The sequence below is a fragment of the Marmota flaviventris genome, chromosome 10, assembly GCF_047511675.1.
Source record: "Marmota flaviventris isolate mMarFla1 chromosome 10, mMarFla1.hap1, whole genome shotgun sequence".
Classification (NCBI taxonomy): domain Eukaryota; kingdom Metazoa; phylum Chordata; class Mammalia; order Rodentia; family Sciuridae; genus Marmota; species Marmota flaviventris.
Window position 1 is genome coordinate 100,925,182 of NC_092507.1, and position 18,763 is coordinate 100,943,944.

The 18,763-nt window shown below is 45.9% G+C and overlaps 1 protein-coding gene across 1 annotated transcript; it reads right to left on the bottom strand.

Annotated features, from left to right (window-relative positions):
- Window positions 1-1,947: 1,947 nt before the first annotated feature.
- Window positions 1,948-15,278, bottom strand: Mybphl (myosin binding protein H like). Its single transcript, XM_071618153.1, has 9 exons — window positions 15,159-15,278; window positions 7,117-7,205; window positions 6,388-6,583; window positions 5,764-5,903; window positions 5,479-5,638; window positions 5,259-5,395; window positions 4,173-4,359; window positions 3,291-3,333; window positions 1,948-2,032 (listed from the first exon to the last, which is right to left on the bottom strand). Exons 1-8 carry the CDS (start codon window positions 15,205-15,207, stop codon window positions 3,323-3,325), a joined length of 969 nt encoding a protein of 322 aa, XP_071474254.1. The 5' UTR covers window positions 15,208-15,278; the 3' UTR covers window positions 1,948-2,032; window positions 3,291-3,322.
- Window positions 15,279-18,763: the final 3,485 nt, after the last annotated feature.

The window sequence follows — 18,763 nt, forward strand, 5'->3', positions numbered from 1 at the left end:
GCCAAAAACCTCATTAATGAAACCATTGCGCTGGCCGCATGGTGGAACAGACAATAGATACCTTGTGGCATCAGCTTAATTCTAGAGGAATTCCAGTTGAAAAGAACTGAACTAGATATTTTGCCTCAACTGAAAACAGACTTTGGGTCTGAACAGAAAGGCCCTTCCACATGCTTTTTAGCCAAATCACATCCCCTTTTTCCTCTTCAAAATCTTGCCTAATATTTATTGCCTCTGGGAAAAAAATTTTTTTTCCCCTTAAATCCATGATTCCAACTTAGACTCACTGGGTGAAGAAGATGAGAAGAAATAGGGAAGGCATGGAGTCAAACCAGCTCTGCTGCTTACCATGTGCGTGACTTGGGGGTGGGTGTTTATAAACTTCAACTTCTTCATTTGTAATATGAAGATTAAAGGAGATAAAGCACTTAATTCAGTGCTAGAATAAGCATGGAAAGCTGTTTATTTGTTTTTTTCTTTCTTTTCTTTTGTAGTACTGTCAATAGAACCCAGGACCTCACACATGCTAGGCGAACATTCTATATCACTGAGCTATATCCTCAGCCCCAGTTATTTGTTTTATGTAACAAACCACTTCAAAAATTAGTGACCTAAAACAACAGCAACCATTTATTTGCTCATGATTTTACACTGGGGCAGGGCTCTGCAGGTATTGATTGAGCTTGACTAGGGCTGAAGGGTCCAGAGGCCACAAGTTTCTACAACTGTGGTACTGGCTGTCAGCTGGGATATGCAGGTGTCTTCCATGTGGCATATCATAATCTAGCTTGACATTTTTTTACACAGAAGCTGACTTCCAAGAGCAAAAGCGAAAGTTATTAGACCTTTTAAGGCCCAGGCTAAGAACTGCCACCTCGTCACCTCAGCTACATTATTTTGTCCAAATCAAGCCACAGGATTCAAGGGGAGGGAAAACAGATTGGAACTCTTGGTGGAACGAGCAAGATGGCTATATGAGGATGGGAAAAACTACTGCCATATTTTGCAGAATATCTTTATCTCATTTTTTTATGGGCCAGGCTATATGGGCAATGACTAAATAGACTCCATTTTACCCTGAGATTCCATGTCATTTAAGAAATGCTTCTCTCTTGGGAAAATCCCGTTTCTATACTCATCAACAGTTGCTTAGCATAGCATATTGACAATGCAAAATGGCAAAATTATTCCTTCTATTCTTATACACTGTACTTGTGCAATGTACCCTAACCGCATAGAATGTTAATGTTTGTCTAGATGTTAGTAATTGTTCTTTAACTTGTGCTCAACCACAGTCTCTTTAATCCACTTCCCCTTCAACTTATGATGTGAAGTCTCATGATTTTTGTTTATGATTTTGAAACATGGCAATGGCCATTTATGATTAATGTACTGATATGCTTTACATGTGCTTTTAAACTATAAAAGGTGTCCTCTAACCCCTGGAGGACGTCGAGGAGTGCAAACTTGCCATTTGCCCTCTTCCCATGAAGCTAGTTCCATCTCCTGCTTTGAGATGGACTTGGTGATTTATTGCAATCTTGCCATAACAATTTGATATAAAAATGAATATAACTATAAGTAAGGGATGCTCACATCGCAGCCCTCAGGCCTGATTATGTATGCTTGTATCCTGCTATTTGCCACTTGGTGATGGATTTGCATTCTGTTATCCCAACTTATATTGGAAAGCCAACAGAAGAAGGGAGCAAGTCATCTTTACCTCTTTCCAGCACCTTCTACTATACTGAGTTGAATTCAGTTCTGTCATGAACTGCCTAGGGAAAAGGACAGTGTCAGAAACCTATGTGGAAGAGAATGTGAATACAGAAGAGGAAAAGAAAGAATGGAACAGAAAGAGAAGACAGTCTAGCTAAAGGATTCCATTTTTCTAAATATTTTTTTTCCCATATAGAAAGGCTCAAACAGGTGCATGGAAGAGCCACACATTTATTTAGATTATTCCAAATCAGACCTTGTGCTAAAGCTCCTTTAGAACACAATCTTGTCACAGTCAGGCTTCCTGGAGGCCCTGAAAAGAAAGGGCACGTTGTGGCCATCACAGCAAACAGCCAGCGCACACCTGGGAAGCTGAAACCACCTCTCTTCATGGTCCCAGGGACCTGTGCGATGAACTCACTACCTACCTTGCTTCATCCCTGGGCTCTGGCTGTGAAAGAGAGAAAAAGAGCAACAAATACCCACACCAAGGAGCCCAGCATTAACCCAGAGGGCGGAGAGATGGGAAGACTGTGTTCATAAGCCAGCTGGCAGGCAGAGCTCTCCTAAGGAGAATCCCCTGCTTTAATGCAGCCCTTAGGGTTTTTATTTGCTATGTATCAATGATGGGCTTAAGTAAATAGCTTCGGGGACTGAGATTGTTACCAGTTTTCCTGGTCAGGAGCTACAACTCAGGGGGACCTTGGGAGCTCATTCTTGCTCATTCTTTCTTCTTTCTTACCTAACTCATCCATTTATATACAACATATCTATTGTGAAGGATTTAGAATTTGAAGGAGCTACCAAATTTTAAACAACTACCTCAGTTGTCCTTTGTGAATAATGGGCTGCTTGGGAACCATGTGCCCAAATGTTAAATTATTGTTGGCATATAATGAAAATGGTGATTTCCTTCTCTTATATAGGAAGCATACATGACATTCAAAGTTACATATAAATAAACTAATCTGTTTCTTATACCTATGATACTGAGGTAGAAACACCTAATGGACAAGAATAATCTCCTGTTCCTACTCATCCAAGGTTTTTTTTTTTTTCTTTTTCTTTTTGATCCTGAGGATTGAGCCCAGGGGTATTCTGCCAGTGAGTGACATCCCCATTCCTTTTTAAAATTTTTTATTTTGAGACAGGGCTTTGCTAAGTTGCTGAGGTTGTTCTCAACTGTGTGATTCTCCTGCCTTAGCCTCCCAGATTGCTGGAATCACAAGCATGTACCACCAAACCCACCTGTTTTTTCACCCTTACCCTATCCCTTAACAACTTTTCTTATAGTACCTGCTCAGTTCCTCTCACAGAGCCTCTCAGGATTAGATAGATGTTCTCACCATTCTTCAGAGGACCATCAAATTTGACCCTTTCTCACCAACATACAGAGAAAATAGACTTCGTCTATGGCAAATTCCCTCTACAGAGGTAACAGTATTGGTTTAAAAAAATGGTCACCGAGGGTACATGGTTGAGAGGCTCAGGAATATACATTTGCCCCAGACCCAGTAACACCCGCATAACATGAAATAACCCTTCAAGGCACCCTGTCCGTCTTCCCTTACCTTTCTTATGTACAATGTCCTTTTAGGTAGCTTCAGTTAGGAGCTGCAAAAGTGCACATATTTCTCAATGTTAACATCTCAGAAATCTCTGGGAAACCTTTCAAAGCATCGCGAAGGGATATTCTATTTTTGTTTTTTGGGGAGTCCATTCTGCTAGTTAGGGAGACTATATATTAAGGAAAAGGAAGACATATAAAGGCTTATTCATTCCTGATTCAAGCAATTAACATTTTGACAGTGCCAACTGAGTGTCAGAAACTAGGCTAGACAATGGGGAAACAAAGGTGAATATAGACAGTGTCCATGCCCTCAGTGCTTAGAGTTCAAGGAGGAAACAAATCCATAAGTAGATAATATGCTAAATGTAGTGATGAAGATCTGAACAAGGTGACAGGGATGGATAAATGAATGAATACATTAAAGAAGTAGAGAGGATGTGCAATATTGCCTTTAAATAAACCAGAGGGGGAAGAAATAAACAGCTGTAGTTTTTGTGGACTGGGTCAGGAGATTGTATAACTTAAAGAAAAAAAGATCTCAATGGGAACTTGAACTTAATGCCTCTAGAGTGTCAGATCCTCAACTAACCAATACTGGAAATCCTGGATAAACCAGTTACCTCCTTGTGTTTGGGGTTTCTACTTTGTAAATCAGGTAAATAAACAAACAATTCTTCCTATATTATAGAATGGTTATGGAGAGAAATGAGACAGTGGATACTAAAAATGTCTTCTCAAATGCATCCTAATGTGACCGTGTTGAGAGGACCTGGAGTGGGAAGCCCTTCTCCATCTAAACTTATGTCTCTGGCTGCTGACTTTTCCACCAGGGGAGAGGGAGATGACGGGCACTGTAAGGCACCAGTTCCTCTCTTGCCCTTACTTTTCACATCCACCCGACAGTCCACAGATGCCTCCCCCAGGGCGTTCACTGCCTTGCAGGTATAAATGCCTCCGTCAAAGGGACCAGGCTTGCGGATTTCTAGGGAGCAGATCCCCAGGTGACTGAGGGCTCTGTATTTGGGGTTGCCTTGGATATCCATCTTGTTCTTCAGCCAGATGATCTTGGGCTAGAAGATAAAGATGAGGGGGTAGAAAGAGGGAGTAAGAACAAATTGCTCTTTCTGTGCTCAATATCTAGGACTCTTCCCACAAGGCTTGTAGATAATGACTTCCTGGAAGACTCCCTGTCCTTGATGTTGTGGGAAGAGATTTCTCTTTCAGTACCTTCACCAATACCCTCCCTACTCCTTTATTTGATTGAAAAGAGCACCCAAAACCTCACCTTCTTCATCAAGTACCTTTGACTGGAAGAAAGGGGAGAATTTCTGTCTGATACTTACTGAGTGGCCCTTCATGGATCATAAACTCTGGGCATCAGGGTCTCCTCTTTCTATATATACATTGTTAACCATTCATATTCTAATCCAACTGTTGCCTTGTGACTAGTCCCCTCTTGTTAGAAAGTAGTTTCTAGAGTGGGAATATTGATATTACCCTTCTAAGATGTGATTGCCATATTGTCTCATGATCCAAAAGGTACTTGGTAAAGATTTCTAAGGGTATTGTTAAAGGTATTTAATACTAGATTTTAAATAGAAAGCCTCCCTCAAAGTTATAGCCAGAGGCCCAACTTTAGGCAACTTGCATGTGACTGTCCCTGAACAGATGAAGTCTGGTTAAGTGAGTGAGGACAAACCAGCAGGACTCCATCATGCCCAATAGCAGCAGGTCAGGAAGTGACATCTTTGTATATGAGGAACCAATACTAAAAGGAAACATCATTTGCATCTGTCCATCTGGAACTACAAATGCCCTGACTGTTCCTAAATAACCTGCCATTAAAGAGGGAGATGACGGCAGGGAGAGGAAATATGAAATTAGAATGCTCTGTGGTAGTAACTAAGGTTAGGATGGGAGCATGAAATAGCTCATACCTCCCCTTCAACTTCCCCAACTCCCCACTCACCCTGGGAGAGGCGCGGACGCAGCAGAAGAGCTGGGCATCATAGCCAGTGATTGTAGTGCAGTCTGCCAGAGGCTGGGTAAACCTTGGGGCTTCAGAGAAGTCCCGCTGGGCAAACCCCTTGGTCTTGTAAACAGTAGCTGTGGGCATGATGTGGCATGAGATCCCCATCCCTCTTCCACTCTTTAAGTCTTTCTAGTGGTGATCTCTGCGCTTTCCTTACCTGCTTTCTGGATGTGGGCAAGGTCAGCAGTGACGGGGGCTGTTTCACTGAGTCCACACTGGTTTTCAGCAAAGACACGAAAGGCATATGAGTTGCCCACAATGAGGTCGGAGACAATGCAGCTGTTGCGGTGATATTGCTCCAGCACTGTGAACCACAGCTAGGGGGCCCCAGAAGATGCCATACGTGAGACAACTGTTCTATGAACTCATCCCACATGGAGCTGCCAGAGGACCATTTCAGAATGCCCTGTCCCCTCCTCCCTCCTTTCCAGCTGGGCCTCACCCCAGATTTTGTGTCAGCCTTCTGCACTGTGTATCCCAGAAGTGTCGTGTTGCCCGTATCTTGGGGAGGTGTCCATTCCAGGGTAGCGTTGGAGCCCCAGACGTCCACCAACTTAATACTCTGAGGAGGGCCTGGCCTCTCTGGAAGAGCAAAGCCATAGCAGTGGGCATAGTATAACCCACGTGCATCAAAATCACTTCAAGAGTGCCTCCTGCCCTCCCATCTTTCTCCCTCTCTCCATACTAAACTCCACTGAGAAAAGTGTCCTATTAAACTTTATTTTATTTTTTGGTACTGGGGATTGAACCCAGGGGTGTTTTACCACTGAGCTACATCGCCAACCCTTTTTATATTTTTATTTGAGACAGGGTACTAAGTTGCTGAGGCTCTCTTTGAACTTGTGATCCTCCTGTCTTAGCCAACTGAGTCACGGGATTACTGGCATCTGCCACGTTGCCAGCTTGGCCTCTTTCTTTGCTCAGGCCCCTTCCCCTCGCCCACCATTGTGTCCCACACTTGGGGTTGGGGCATCAGCCCAGCTTTCCTTTTTCCCTAAGATGGCTCCTCTTTAGCCTAAAGAGGGAGCTCCTAGGAACTACCTCCCCCTCCCCCACCTCCACTTACCAATCACCAGGATATCAATGGTGGCAGTGGCCTCCAGCCCACCCAGCTGCACACAGAGTTGGTAGTGGCCCGAATCAGCACGTTGGGCTTCTCTGATGAAGAGGATGGAGTCTTGCTCCCCATTCCGCACACTCACACGACGGGTGTCCAAGGCACAACCATTGTGTGTCCAAGTGGCTCGAGGTTTGGGCTTGCCCTGAAGAATGTAGATATGGCTGGAGCAGCCCAAGAGGCTTCTGTACCCTCCCTGTGGCAGTTGAGATTAGCTCTACCCCAGGTCCACAGTGTTGCGTGATTTGCAGCTGCAAATTCCTTGAGCTAGAGGTTGGTGGTCTCTTCTGGGGACTTCTTCCTTTCAGCAACAGCCTCAGGATCATGGGAAAGGGGGATGGCTTTGAGGATCATGGGAAAGGGGATGGAATCGAGGTTATGGACACCCCTGGGACTAACTTGAATAGCTGCCCAAACTCCCAAGAGCCCTCCAAGTTGAGGACTCCCAGACCTCTTCAGACAGAAGGTCATAGATTAACTTACCTCCTCCCACAGGCACCCCTGACCCTACCAAAGCCCACCCTCAGGGGTGAAGAATAAATGGGTCATTTGGCCTTACACTTCTGGAGATGTGACCCTTCCATTCAGGAAGACTGCCCCACTGCTAGCAGGACTCTTGTTATCTGTTTCTAAATAAAAAACCTTGGTCTGGTCCCAGTAAGGGGCTGGCATGATCACCTGGAATGGGATTAGTAGGTTCACTGTGTCCCCAACCTTCCGGATGTACGTCTGCCTCAGGGCCCGAGGTAGCCAGATCTTGGGGTGCACTGAGTGATGGAAAGAGAGAACAGGAAGTGGATATTCAGAGGAAGGGGATAGTACACATTAAGACTGCACACTAAGGATGATGGCCTGGGCATCCTTCACCAAATTAAGCCCCTATGTTAGGGGATGGGAAGATTGTTCCCATTGTCCTTCTTTCTTTCTTTCTTTCTGACAGTGCTGGGGATGAACCTAGGGTCCTGTGCCTGCACGCTTTCTATCCCTGAGCCCACCCACATTGTCTTGCTGGGATTTAGGAATGAGTCTTTGGCTGAAGGAACCCAGGGAGAGTATTTAAGTCCCTGCAGAAAGAGCACTGGATAGTGAGACTGACACTTTTAATTTATTACTCTCAACTACTGACTCTCCATCAGCCAGAGTTTTGTCTGCGCTCAGTGTGTATTTTGTGTTTTCTGTGTGGTGTGTGTTTTCTGCCCTTTTCTGCATTGGTTCTTAGCTACTTTGCTTGTCCAGAGGCCACTTTCAATATTAATCCCCAACTCCCAGTTCAGCATGCACTTCAGGAGAATGCTTTCTATTCTGTAGGCAGAGCAACACCCTGGACTCCAGCAGCCTCCCACTGGGACAGCATTGATGTCATCACAGGGAGCCTGCGGCTGGGTCCCTTCCTCTGTGTGACCGCCCTGTTCCTGGCGCCTGCTTCCAGTTGGTGGAGGATCACTTTGTACAAACAAAATCTGGGAGAGATTAGGTCCCCCCCCCACCTCCCCTTGATCCCCCAGGCCTATCCCAGTGAGGTGTAAAGATTAGATGACATTTATTGGCTTCCAGGATGATGATAGGAGATGCTTTAGAGAGTGCTGAGTGTAAGTTTTGGGGAATGATCAGATGCCATTTCTCTCTTCTTGGAGATGCCTGGGGCTTCATAGGCTGTCAGAGTAGGAATATCCCACTTGGGTCCCCTGGGGGCTTGTTGAGAATGACCTCTTCCCAGGGCTGCTGTTTGCTCCCTTCCCCAGCACAGAGAGTCCCCTGCTGCTGTTGTCTTAAGTAGAATGTGACAGCGCCTCAGTTCCCACCAATAAGCCAGGCCTCCTTGCCAAAATTCAGTCCTAGCAGTTAGAAAAACTCCACCCCTGGTACATTCCTGTGGCAAGCAGCAGGACTGCTCAATAGCAGATTCCAAACTTTTTGATAACACACATTTCCCTGTAAATACATTCCTGAGCATTCACCCCAACACAAGTATGTTTACCTACAGATTGAACTGTTTAAATATGTACATGAAGAAAAGCAAACATTTAAGTGATGACATTTATAATTAAATAAACAGAGGTCAGACTATGTTCTTCCTACACCTCAATTTATAGACCCTCCCCCATCAGTCTCTCCAGATCACTGCCCATTGTAAATGAATATACAGACAGCGCTGGAGGGTTTATTTCACATCTCTAGTTTTCTTTTTGGTGAATGGCTTATGCTTTCACTTGGGCCGCGCCTATCTTGGATAGCACCTTTGGAGCTGGGTGCTAAGGGACGTGAGTGTTCTCAAGAACAGGACAGTAGCAGAGCTGCAGGCCACAATGACCCTGCTCTGGTTGCCCTCTGCTGACTTTGGTGGTTGGGGGTGGGGTAGGAAGAACAGCGGAAGTGTTGTGTGATGTGTTCCTCTCCTGTGACCATGTTGGCAAGCAACCAAGGAGTTAGAAACAGGCGGACATGAGTTAAGGGCTTTTTGAAAAAGAGAACTGTAAATGGAAAGGAAGCTCAAAACCTTGTCTTTCTGAGCTTGGTTCCCCGGTGTTGGGTAGGGAAATAACCCTTCACATTTATCGGGGAGAGGGTAAGAGAAAAGATGACTCTGCTGTATACAGACTGTCAGAGTTATTGAGACAGTGAGGGACCACCAAGGGACAGAAGATTAAAACCCCAAGGACCCCTTAGCCCCTGACCTGTCATCTATCAAAGGAATGGTACAAAGAAAGCATGGAAAAACACTGAAGGCCTTAAGTCACTAACCTGTCAATTCCTTCAAATTGGCATGTGTTTGTCCCCCTTTTCTTTCCTCCTTCTCTATTATACTTTTCAACTATCTTATAGCCAGGGAGTTGTACTACGAAAATGGAAATATTGGTGTCAGAACATCTCCAAAAGCTAGGTGCAGTGGTGCACACCTATAGCCCCAGCAACTTAGGAGGCTGAGAAAGGATCACAAGTTCAAGGCCAGCATAGGCAACTTAGTGAGACCCTGTCTCAAAAAGGGCTGGGGATATAGCTCAGTGATGGAGTACCCCTGGTTCAATCCCTAGTATTGAAAAAAAAAATCTCCAAGGATAAATTAAATAGCTGCTTATCTGTATCTTCCATAAGGAAGACATTCCCTGAAAAATTATGACACATGACTAGTAGAAAATGACCAGACTCTAGCCCAGCCTGGCAACTTGATAAAAAACTGGATCCTTCCTTTGGGGAGCAGGCTGATCTCTTTCTATCAGTGCTCTGTCAGGTAACACTACCCCTCAGTAAAGCTTTGCCTAGGTGTTCATGTTCCTTGGCTTGATTTCATTTCTGCAGTCGCTGGGTCAGAAGTTCCCATGTCTGGCATCATCATGAAGGATCCTGGTAACAAGGGAATGACTGGAAGAAAAAGGAAGAACCCACTTTCTGTGTGTTATCTGTCCATTTGCCTTCTCACCAGTATCTGCCCAGGGCTGGGCTGGGCATCAGAGTCAGGGTTCTGATGTAACCTCCAGCGGCCTTCAGGGAAAAGGCAAAGGGATAGTCACAAGGACTGAAGAGGGTCAAGATGAGGAAAGGAACCTGGGCCTTCATGCCTGGGAGATGTGCGACTGAGCCCCCCTCCGCCTCCATCTTGGGTGGGAAATGGACTTTGATGAATAGATCACACTAATGTATACTTTTTCTACCTCAAGTTTCTTTTGTTTATTGGAAAAACTCCTTGGAAAATGTCATCATTCTTTCATCTGAGCCAAAGAGGAAGATGAAAGGAATAGACTTATGTAGAACATAGGCTCTGGTGGGGGAATCAGTTTAGGCCCTCAGGATGGCTTTAGAAACCTTGAGGGGAGCTCCACTGGTACATAGCCAGCAGAGGGAGGCTCTGGTGGCACTGAGGTGGCAACCTGTCCCTCCCCAAAGGGCTCCTGGCCCTTGTGTATACGTGAGATTCCCTGGCAGGATGATGGAACTGAAGTTAGCCCCTCTGAGGGTGAGTGGGTGGGGTGCTGCTCTCCACAGGCCTGGCCCCCAGGGACAAAGGGCTGGAAGTGCACAAGAAGGTTTGGCAGTGCCAGCTGCCCGGTCAGCAGTGAGTATTCTAGTGGCCGCCCAATTCAGCCCAGCAGCAATCTGACCCTTCTTCAGAATGTAACGGGGCTCACTTGAGGCATCTCTTTTGGCACCTCCACAGACAAGCGAGGTGTAAATTGTACTGACCTTGGGGAGCATGGCTTCTCCTGACACCCAAGGTCTTCCTTCTCCTCAGATGCCAGGAAGGATGTGACCAAAGCCTAGAGCTTCAGTTTTCTCAGACCAGGTCTGTGGCGGCCCCAGTTTTGTTTTCACCCTTCACAGAGTCTTGGGGAAAAGGCATTTTGAAAAGCCCTCTGGAAGCTCAGACCTCTGAGCTGCCCAAGGCCAGCTATGGCTTTGAAACTAAAGATTGCCAGGGATCCCGAAGTACCGGCATTGCTTAGAGAAACATTCAGAGATGCCTAGGGTGTGGTCTTGACTTTAGAAACCTGCCTGGTGGACAGTGATGGGAAAGGAGTGTGATGACCACAGAAGAAACTTGCAAAGGGTAAGTGTCACCTCCTTGAAGACATGAAACACAGATCAGAAAACAGGGAGGGACGTAGAAACAGGCAACGTTATTCTGAGATAAAGACCCCCACCACCACCATCAGTGCCTCATATTTGGTTTTAGAATCAATGGCTCTGTCTCCAACACTGCCCAAGATCTGATTCCTGGGGATTTCAGCACCCATCCTTTTAACCCTGTGGGGCCTTGCCCATCCTGGCCCACCACTTGTCCCATACCTTATTGTCCTCCCCAATAGTCACTGGACCCTGAGTCTCTAAAGCAGAAACTGCAACCCCTGTATGATCTGAATTGTAAGCATCCTGCTCTCAACACCTCCATATCAGAGATGGCTACTTGGCCACCAAAACTGTTATCCCATGTATAGTGTAGTTATCTCTGAGAAGTGGCTTCCCAGCCAGGGACACTTCCCAGCCCCCTTACTGTAGACCATGAGACTAGTTCTTGCCAATGAAATGTGAGTGGAAATGATGGGAATCACTTTTTGGTCAAGACCTATATGCAGATGATCATGGGACCCTTATGAAAAAAAACCTGCATCCCTCATTCGCTGCTCAGAGAACTGTCTGCTGAATAGGGACACTTGTTTTCAGTTCTTACACTAGTGAGAAAGAAACATCCATTATTTCTGCCATCTGTCTGGTTCATCTATTAGTCTATCCTAACTATTATATAATCTTTACTCCTTTAATCTCACTTCCTCTAATAGTTCAATATCAGCATTTTTGTTCGTTTGTTTTTTGTATTAGGGATTGAACTCAAGATCCCTTTACCTCTGAACTACATCCCTAGACCTTTATAAAAAATTTTTTTTGAGACAGGGTCTTGCTAAATTGCTGAGGCTGGCCTCAAACTCATGATCCTTTTGCCTCAACCTCCCCAGTCTCTGGGATTATAGGTGCTCAGCAAACATCAGCAATTCTTCAGCACCACTGAGCTCTATGCTCCATTATCCTACCACCCTCTTGCTATCAGCACCCCTCTTGTGTTAATCACTTTTTTTATGGCCATTATTTTTTTTTCAAGTTTTTATTTGTTCTTTTTAGTTACATATGACAGTAGAATGTATTTTGATATTATACACACATGGAGTATAACTTCCCATTCTTGTGGTTGTTCCATGGCCATTATGATGCTGACTCTCTTGCATACTCACCCGAATCCCTGAATCCTCTTTCACCCCATTGCACCTACGTGGCAATACCCAACCCTGGTTAATTGAAGTTTCCAGCCAGGTGTGGTGGCACATGCTTGTAATCCCAGCACCTTAGGACGCTGAGGCAGGAGGATCATAAGTTCAAAGCCAGCCTCAGCAATTTAGTGAGGCTGTAAACAACCTAGTGAGACCCTCTCAAAATAAAAAATAAAAAGGGTTGGGATTGTGCCTCAGTGGTTAAGTGCTCCTGGGTTCAATACCTGGTTCCAAAGAAAGAAAGAAAGTTTCTTCCCACTCAGGGCCTGCAGAGTCACAGAGAGGTCTACGGGGGAAATGGGAACTATGAGACTTGCACTGCATGGCCATCACCAGGAAATGCTGCCTCCAAATAGCCTGGCAATTCTACTGACTTCCCCCTTTTACTCCATCTCCCATTTCTGGGTGACTAGCACATATCTTTTTAAAAAAATATTTATTTTTTAGGTGTAGATGGACACAATGCCTTTATTTTATTTACTTATTTTTATGTGGTGCTGAGGATCGAACCTAGGGCCTCACCCATGCTAGGTAAGTGCTCTACCATTGAGCTACAATCCCAGCCCCAATTAGCACATACATTTTTCTTCTAAAACTTCTAGACCTTTTCCCTCCTCATTCTCAATTGATAATCTTACTAGTTTCTAAGACCCACCTACCTTCTTCTTTTTTTTTGTATCAGGAATTGAACCCAAGGGCACTTAACCACTGAGTCACATTCCCAGCCCTTTTTATTTATTATTTTGAAACAGGGTCTTAGTAAGAGCCTCACTAAATTGTTGAACCTGCGATCCTCCCAAGCTGCTGGGACTATAGGCATGCACCACCACGGCTGTCATATTTTTAACAACCACAAAGCACACTCCTGCTTCAGGGCCTTTGGTCCTGTTACCTCTGCATAGAAAATATTCCCCTCAAATCTCTGTTATGATGCTCAAGTATCACCTTATTTGTGAGGTCGTTATGGAGTATCCTTTTTGAAATAGGAAGCTTGCATGCTTCCTACCCCAGCACTTTCTATCCTCTTCCCTGTGTTATTTTTGGCATAGCATTTATCACCACCTGACATATTATATACTTTACTTGTTTATTTATTAATTGTCCAACTCCCTTTATTAGAATATACCCTCAATGAGGGCAGTTATTTTTGCTATTTTATTCATATCTGTAACTCTGGCACCTTAAACAGGGCCTGGCACATAAAAAGCACAAAAATAAATATTGTGGGAGGAAAAAGGAGGAAAGAAAGAAAGAAGGGAGGGAGGGTGGCAGAGAGAGGAGAGGGAGGAAGGAAGGAAACTTGCTCCCAGGGATGAGACTCAGCTTCCCAAACCTGAAAGTCACAGGACAGTTCACAGTGAAAGAGGGTTCAAGTCAGTTAGATCAATTATGCTGAAGTCAGCAGCTGGGCCCTCCCTCTTCTGTCTCACTGTCTCATGTTCTCTATGGCAAGGATGTAGTCTCTTCCCCAGCCCCTCACTAGTTTGGAAGTTCTCCTCTAGCCTTTGCCAAATTTTGTTCCCAGGACACCATGCCTAAGTACTGTACAGATAGACATAAATCAGTTACCAATGCCAGCTTCCTCCTGCCTATTCAGCCATGAAGAAGCCTTGCTTGACTAAAAGCTCATTGTTAGCCAGTTGCATTTTATTTTGATGTTGCAAATTAATTTTTGTCTGCTCTATTTCCCATGTGTGCTCAAGGCATCCTCCCTTGGTCCCTGCCTGCTCTGAGTAAGATGAGGAGTTCAGAGGAAGACAGTCCTGGCACCTTGAAGGATCTTTGGATGAGTTTCAGGGACTCTGCAAACTCCCTGAACTCTTTTGATGTGTTTTCCCTGGGGTGAGAGGCCACATCTTTATTGGGGGTCCCTAGCTGTCCAAAGATTATGATGCAGATTTGTTCAACTTCTCAATCTGTAGATGGAGGCCTTGAGAAGTGAACTGACTCCCTTTAAGTAAAGGGATAGAGCTGGGATTTGAACCCAGGTCTTCTTTTTCCAAGCAGCGAATAGACACATGTACTTTGCACAGTGTCAAGGGTGTCCTTAATGCCTGTCACCTCTAGGATACCCCTGGGTTGAGCCACTGGCTGGTGGCAGAGGTCTGCAGTGTGTAGAGCTGCCATACAGAAATATGTGTGGCCAGGGATTGTCAGAGGCTATCTGCCCACAGTGTCCTGCTCTGCAGGCAGAAGCCAGAAGCCTGGTGAGACGAATGCCCACCCCCGGGGTTCCATAGAAGCCAGGAGAGAGAGTTGGGGAGCCAGCAGAAAGAAGAAGTAGGGGAAGTTCTCATATCTGAACTAGTTCTCATTCCCTCTGCCTGTGATATATTCTCTGGGCTTTTTAGGTTTTTCTGCCTAATTGCCTCAATTTAAGACATGAATAATAACTTCTGCTTCCCCTACTTCTTCTTTCTTTTTGTAGTGGGGATTGAACCCAGGGGCACTTAACCACTGAGCCATATCCTCAGCCCTTTTTAAAATAGTTTATTTAGAGACAGGATCTCACTGAGTTGCTTAGGGCCTCACGAAGTTGCTGAGGCTGGCTTGAACTCACTATCTTCCTGCCTCGGCCTCCTGAGCTGCTGTTCCCCCTACTTCTTCAAACGGACAAACTTGGCCAATTCTCTGTTCTTGAACAGCTTCTGAAAACCCAGTGTCTTCAGAATGCTATGAGATGGAGAGCTTTCCAGCCTATATGGAGATGGAACTCTTGGCTTCCACTCCTGACTTGGAAGTATGGATTCACATTTCGATTTATCTCTTCCAAGGCACTTTGGATTATCTTGGCAATCCTTTCAATTACCCTACTATATAAATGTTCATCAATCACCATTTCACAGACAAGAAATTGAAACTGAGTGGTTAATTGACTTGTCCAAGGTCACGGAGCTGCCAAAGTGAGCGCTGGGAATGGAGCCCAGATCTTTGCCTCCAAGTTCAGAGTATCTTTTCTCCTACCTCTTCCTACCCTGGGAGTCCGTGGGCCTCTGGTTTGTGGTCCTTGCATCCTTTGCACTTAGGACTTTAAGATGCCGAACGCTGGGGTTTGAGCGGCTGTGTTAAATGTTTAATACAGCCCTGTGGCTGCTTCCGAAGATCACCACGCAGAAGGAAGGAATCTGGCTTCTACTCTCGGTCTCTGGTCTACACGTTCAACATGGTGTACACCTGTGCATGGGTCCCAAGGCCACCCAGGTGAGCCACAGAGACCTCAGCCAGGGGCAGTTGGGATTGGGGTGGGCAGTAGGGCATCCTGGGGTTACCTCCCAGCTCGAGAATGCCTCTTCACAGAGACTGTCATGGAGGGGAATCAAGTACTTCTCCCAGAAAGGCTCCATGTCCATGGAGCTCCATCTCTGAAAGGCCAGGATTTCCCCCTGGGTGCAGTAGGGGTGTTGGGGTGGGTCCCAATGCTGTGGCACTGTCCATGGAGAGGCCAAGTGTCACTGCGTTGATCAATACTTAGCCTCCCAGTGGCCTCAGCTTTTCATTTCCCCTTCTCCCACTGCAGATAGCTGCCATCTCACCCTTCATTTCCTGCCCAACTGTCCACTAACACATCAGGTCCTCCCAGTTCCAGTGAAGACATTTTTTTAAAGGTAAAAATAAAAACATAATTTTTAGTCACTATAAATGCCCACAAACACTAATCACTGATTTCTCAGATAAAAAGCAGAAACCCAGCAGACACTTGAGCAGTAAGGAAGAATCCAAGGAGGCAGGTGGAGGCTCTGATGAGTGATCTGGCATCTTAAGTACCCATCCCATAAAACATCATAAAGTCACTAAGCTGGGCAAACACCTAAGGAGGTACAGTTGGGGAGGTAGGGAAATTTTTCCAAAATCCCAGCCTCCCAACCCTTGGCATCTGCCAGTACTTACCTTCCACAGTGGGCAGGAGCTGGGGAGTGGGACTGCCCACCCACTGTTTCAGGGAAGCCTCAGGCTGTTCAGTATCTGCAGGGCTGGCTTTTTCTACCTGCAGCTTGGAGCCTGAAGCCACCTCCAGAATTGTGGCTGCCTCCATGCTGGGCCACCCCAGGCTGGGCTCCAGCAGAAGATTTTCACTGTTGGTGGGAGGGAGGGGCTGTGCATCTGCTCCCTGGACTGGCCTCCTGGGTACCAGTCATAGGCTTATGTAAGTGGGCTGGCCTTTCCCTACCCACCTACTCACAGCAGAGGGTGAAGCTGGGGCTAGGGGAAGAGAGAAGGATCAGAGAGCAGCCCAGAATAGCCACAAGAGGAGGGCTGAGGTGGCCCTGTTATCTTGGGAGAGAGATGACACCCACATAGCTCTAGGGAGGGAGGGGGGAGCTTGAGCACAGACCATCCAAAAGGGACCTCTGGCTTCTGTTGGGAGGATTGGATGACATCTCAGCTTCTGACCTCCAGCTTATCCAACAGGGCTTCAGGCCCCAAGACCAGCTGACCCACAGGCACACCTTTAGCTGCTCGCACATTCAGTGAGTCCTGTAGTCTCATAACTCGCCCTTCACAGGACCCTCCCCATCCTCTCTACTTGATCCCTCTCTTTGCCCCAGCCCTGCCCCCAGAGCAGGGCAGTGCCCTGGTGGAGCCTGCACACGGCAGAGGCTACAGACCACTACCCAAAGACCCAGAGTCTAGCTGGGCTCTGTCACCAGCTAGCTGTGTGACTTGCCACACACCAGGTGCTAGGGGTGGAACCTAGGGTTTAGCATTTGCTAGGGAAGGGCTCTACCACTGATTTGCACCCCCAGCCCTGACAGTGTCTCTTAAGTCTATTTCTTCATCTGTAAAGTGGCTAAAGTAATAACTACAGGGTCGTTGTGTGGATTAAACGAGCTAATCTCTGTAAAGTGTTTAGCAGAATGTAGTTGACTAAGTGCTTGATAAATGGAAACTATTTTAGGTCAGGCCAGTATTTTCTCCCTTTGAGAGTGTCAGTGGCTCCCTCCCTATGAGATAAAGCACAAATGAAGTGAGAGGCAGCAGGGCAGAGGGAGGAGAGCTCCTGGAGGAAGGGAGGTGTGACTTCTGGCTGTACCACTCTGTCACCAGCTGGTGGCTCAGAGCTGCAGGCCTATGAAACAAGAGTTACTGATGCCATGATCATATTGAGGACAAAATGATAAAATGCAGGAAAGTGGGCGCCCGTGATAGGTGTGGGTGATGCATTAAAGGCCCTGCCTGGTTTCTGGGCTCACCCACCTGCGGTTTTACATGTTGTATGTTCCATTCAGAATATCTGGTTTTCGATCATGTTCCTGCTTTCCTATCTCCAGAAGACAGCATTCCGTTTGTATTTAAAAACAAAAAACAAAACATTTTTAGAGTGGTTTTAGAATCATAGCAAAGTTGAGTGAAAGTACAGAGTTCCCATGTATCCTTCCCTTACCCCTATATTTTTTCCATGGGGAGAAAAATCATTGTGGTCGACTGAATAGGCTCCTTATTCATTTTAGCCTCCAACTAGGGGGCACCTGGTAGGATCCCAGGAACTCTTACCATCTTGGGGTGATAGGAGCCCAGTTTCTTTGAACTCTGGATAGTCTGTGGTTCAGAACAACCTATAGATGTGCTTTGGTGTCAGGAATCTGTTCATCAGGGGCTGGGATGGCTGAAGAGGGCAACTGTGGAGGTTGACCTCTGGGTCTGGTTTGATTGGGAAAAGGTTAGACTTGTGTCATGTCAGAGAAGGTCTAAAGGTCTCTGACCTTTTTCTCATCCATCCTAGCACAGACCTCTAGAAATTGTAATCTCCCAAACCAGGGAACCCACTTTTTATACCTCACTCAACCACATTTTGGTGAGGAAGCTGGAACAGCTTTCAGTCCTAACCTTTTGTAGCAATGAAGGTGTAAAGAATCAAATTTAAACTGCAGATTCCTGGGCTGTGGATGTAGCTCAGAGGTACAGTGCTTGCCTTGCATGTATAAGGCCCTGGGTTTAATCCTCATTATTGCAAAGATAAAATAAAATGCAGATTCCTTAGGTCTGCCCAGTAGAAATTCTTATCAGTCTGGGTAGAATCCAGGAATCTGCATTAAAAAAACAAAAACAGAAAACAAAACAAACAAAAACACATTTTGGTGCAGTCTTAGCTCATTATGGTAGGATTCCTTAATCTATTCCAGATAATCTCATGAGATAGAACTCTCTCACCAGAGGGTGGTCCCTTCAAGCACAGGGCTTTGCCCTGTCATCTCCAGACCAAGATGCTGGAGCAGTAATGGAAACACTGCTCTGGAATGGCAGGGTGGATGGCTAAGGGCTCAAGGTGAGCGGCAGGAACCCTCCTACAGGCAACATTTGCAAGACTGGGAGTCAGAGTAGCAAGTGAAACCTAAGGGGGGACCAAAAGCTATCAAAGTTCAATTTCCAGTGTTGTCATTTGTCAACTCTGCTACAAGGAACAGAAGTTGGGAGAGCAACGATGTGTTGCTGTGTCCAGAAGCAAAGGAAACTAGAGAAGGTGTGTGGGTGGATCTGCCAGATTTCCTGAAGGTGAGAACAAGAGCGTTGGTCTCACAAACTCTGTAGGAGGTGGATCTTTTCGAGCATGAAAAACAAGAAAATGAAGG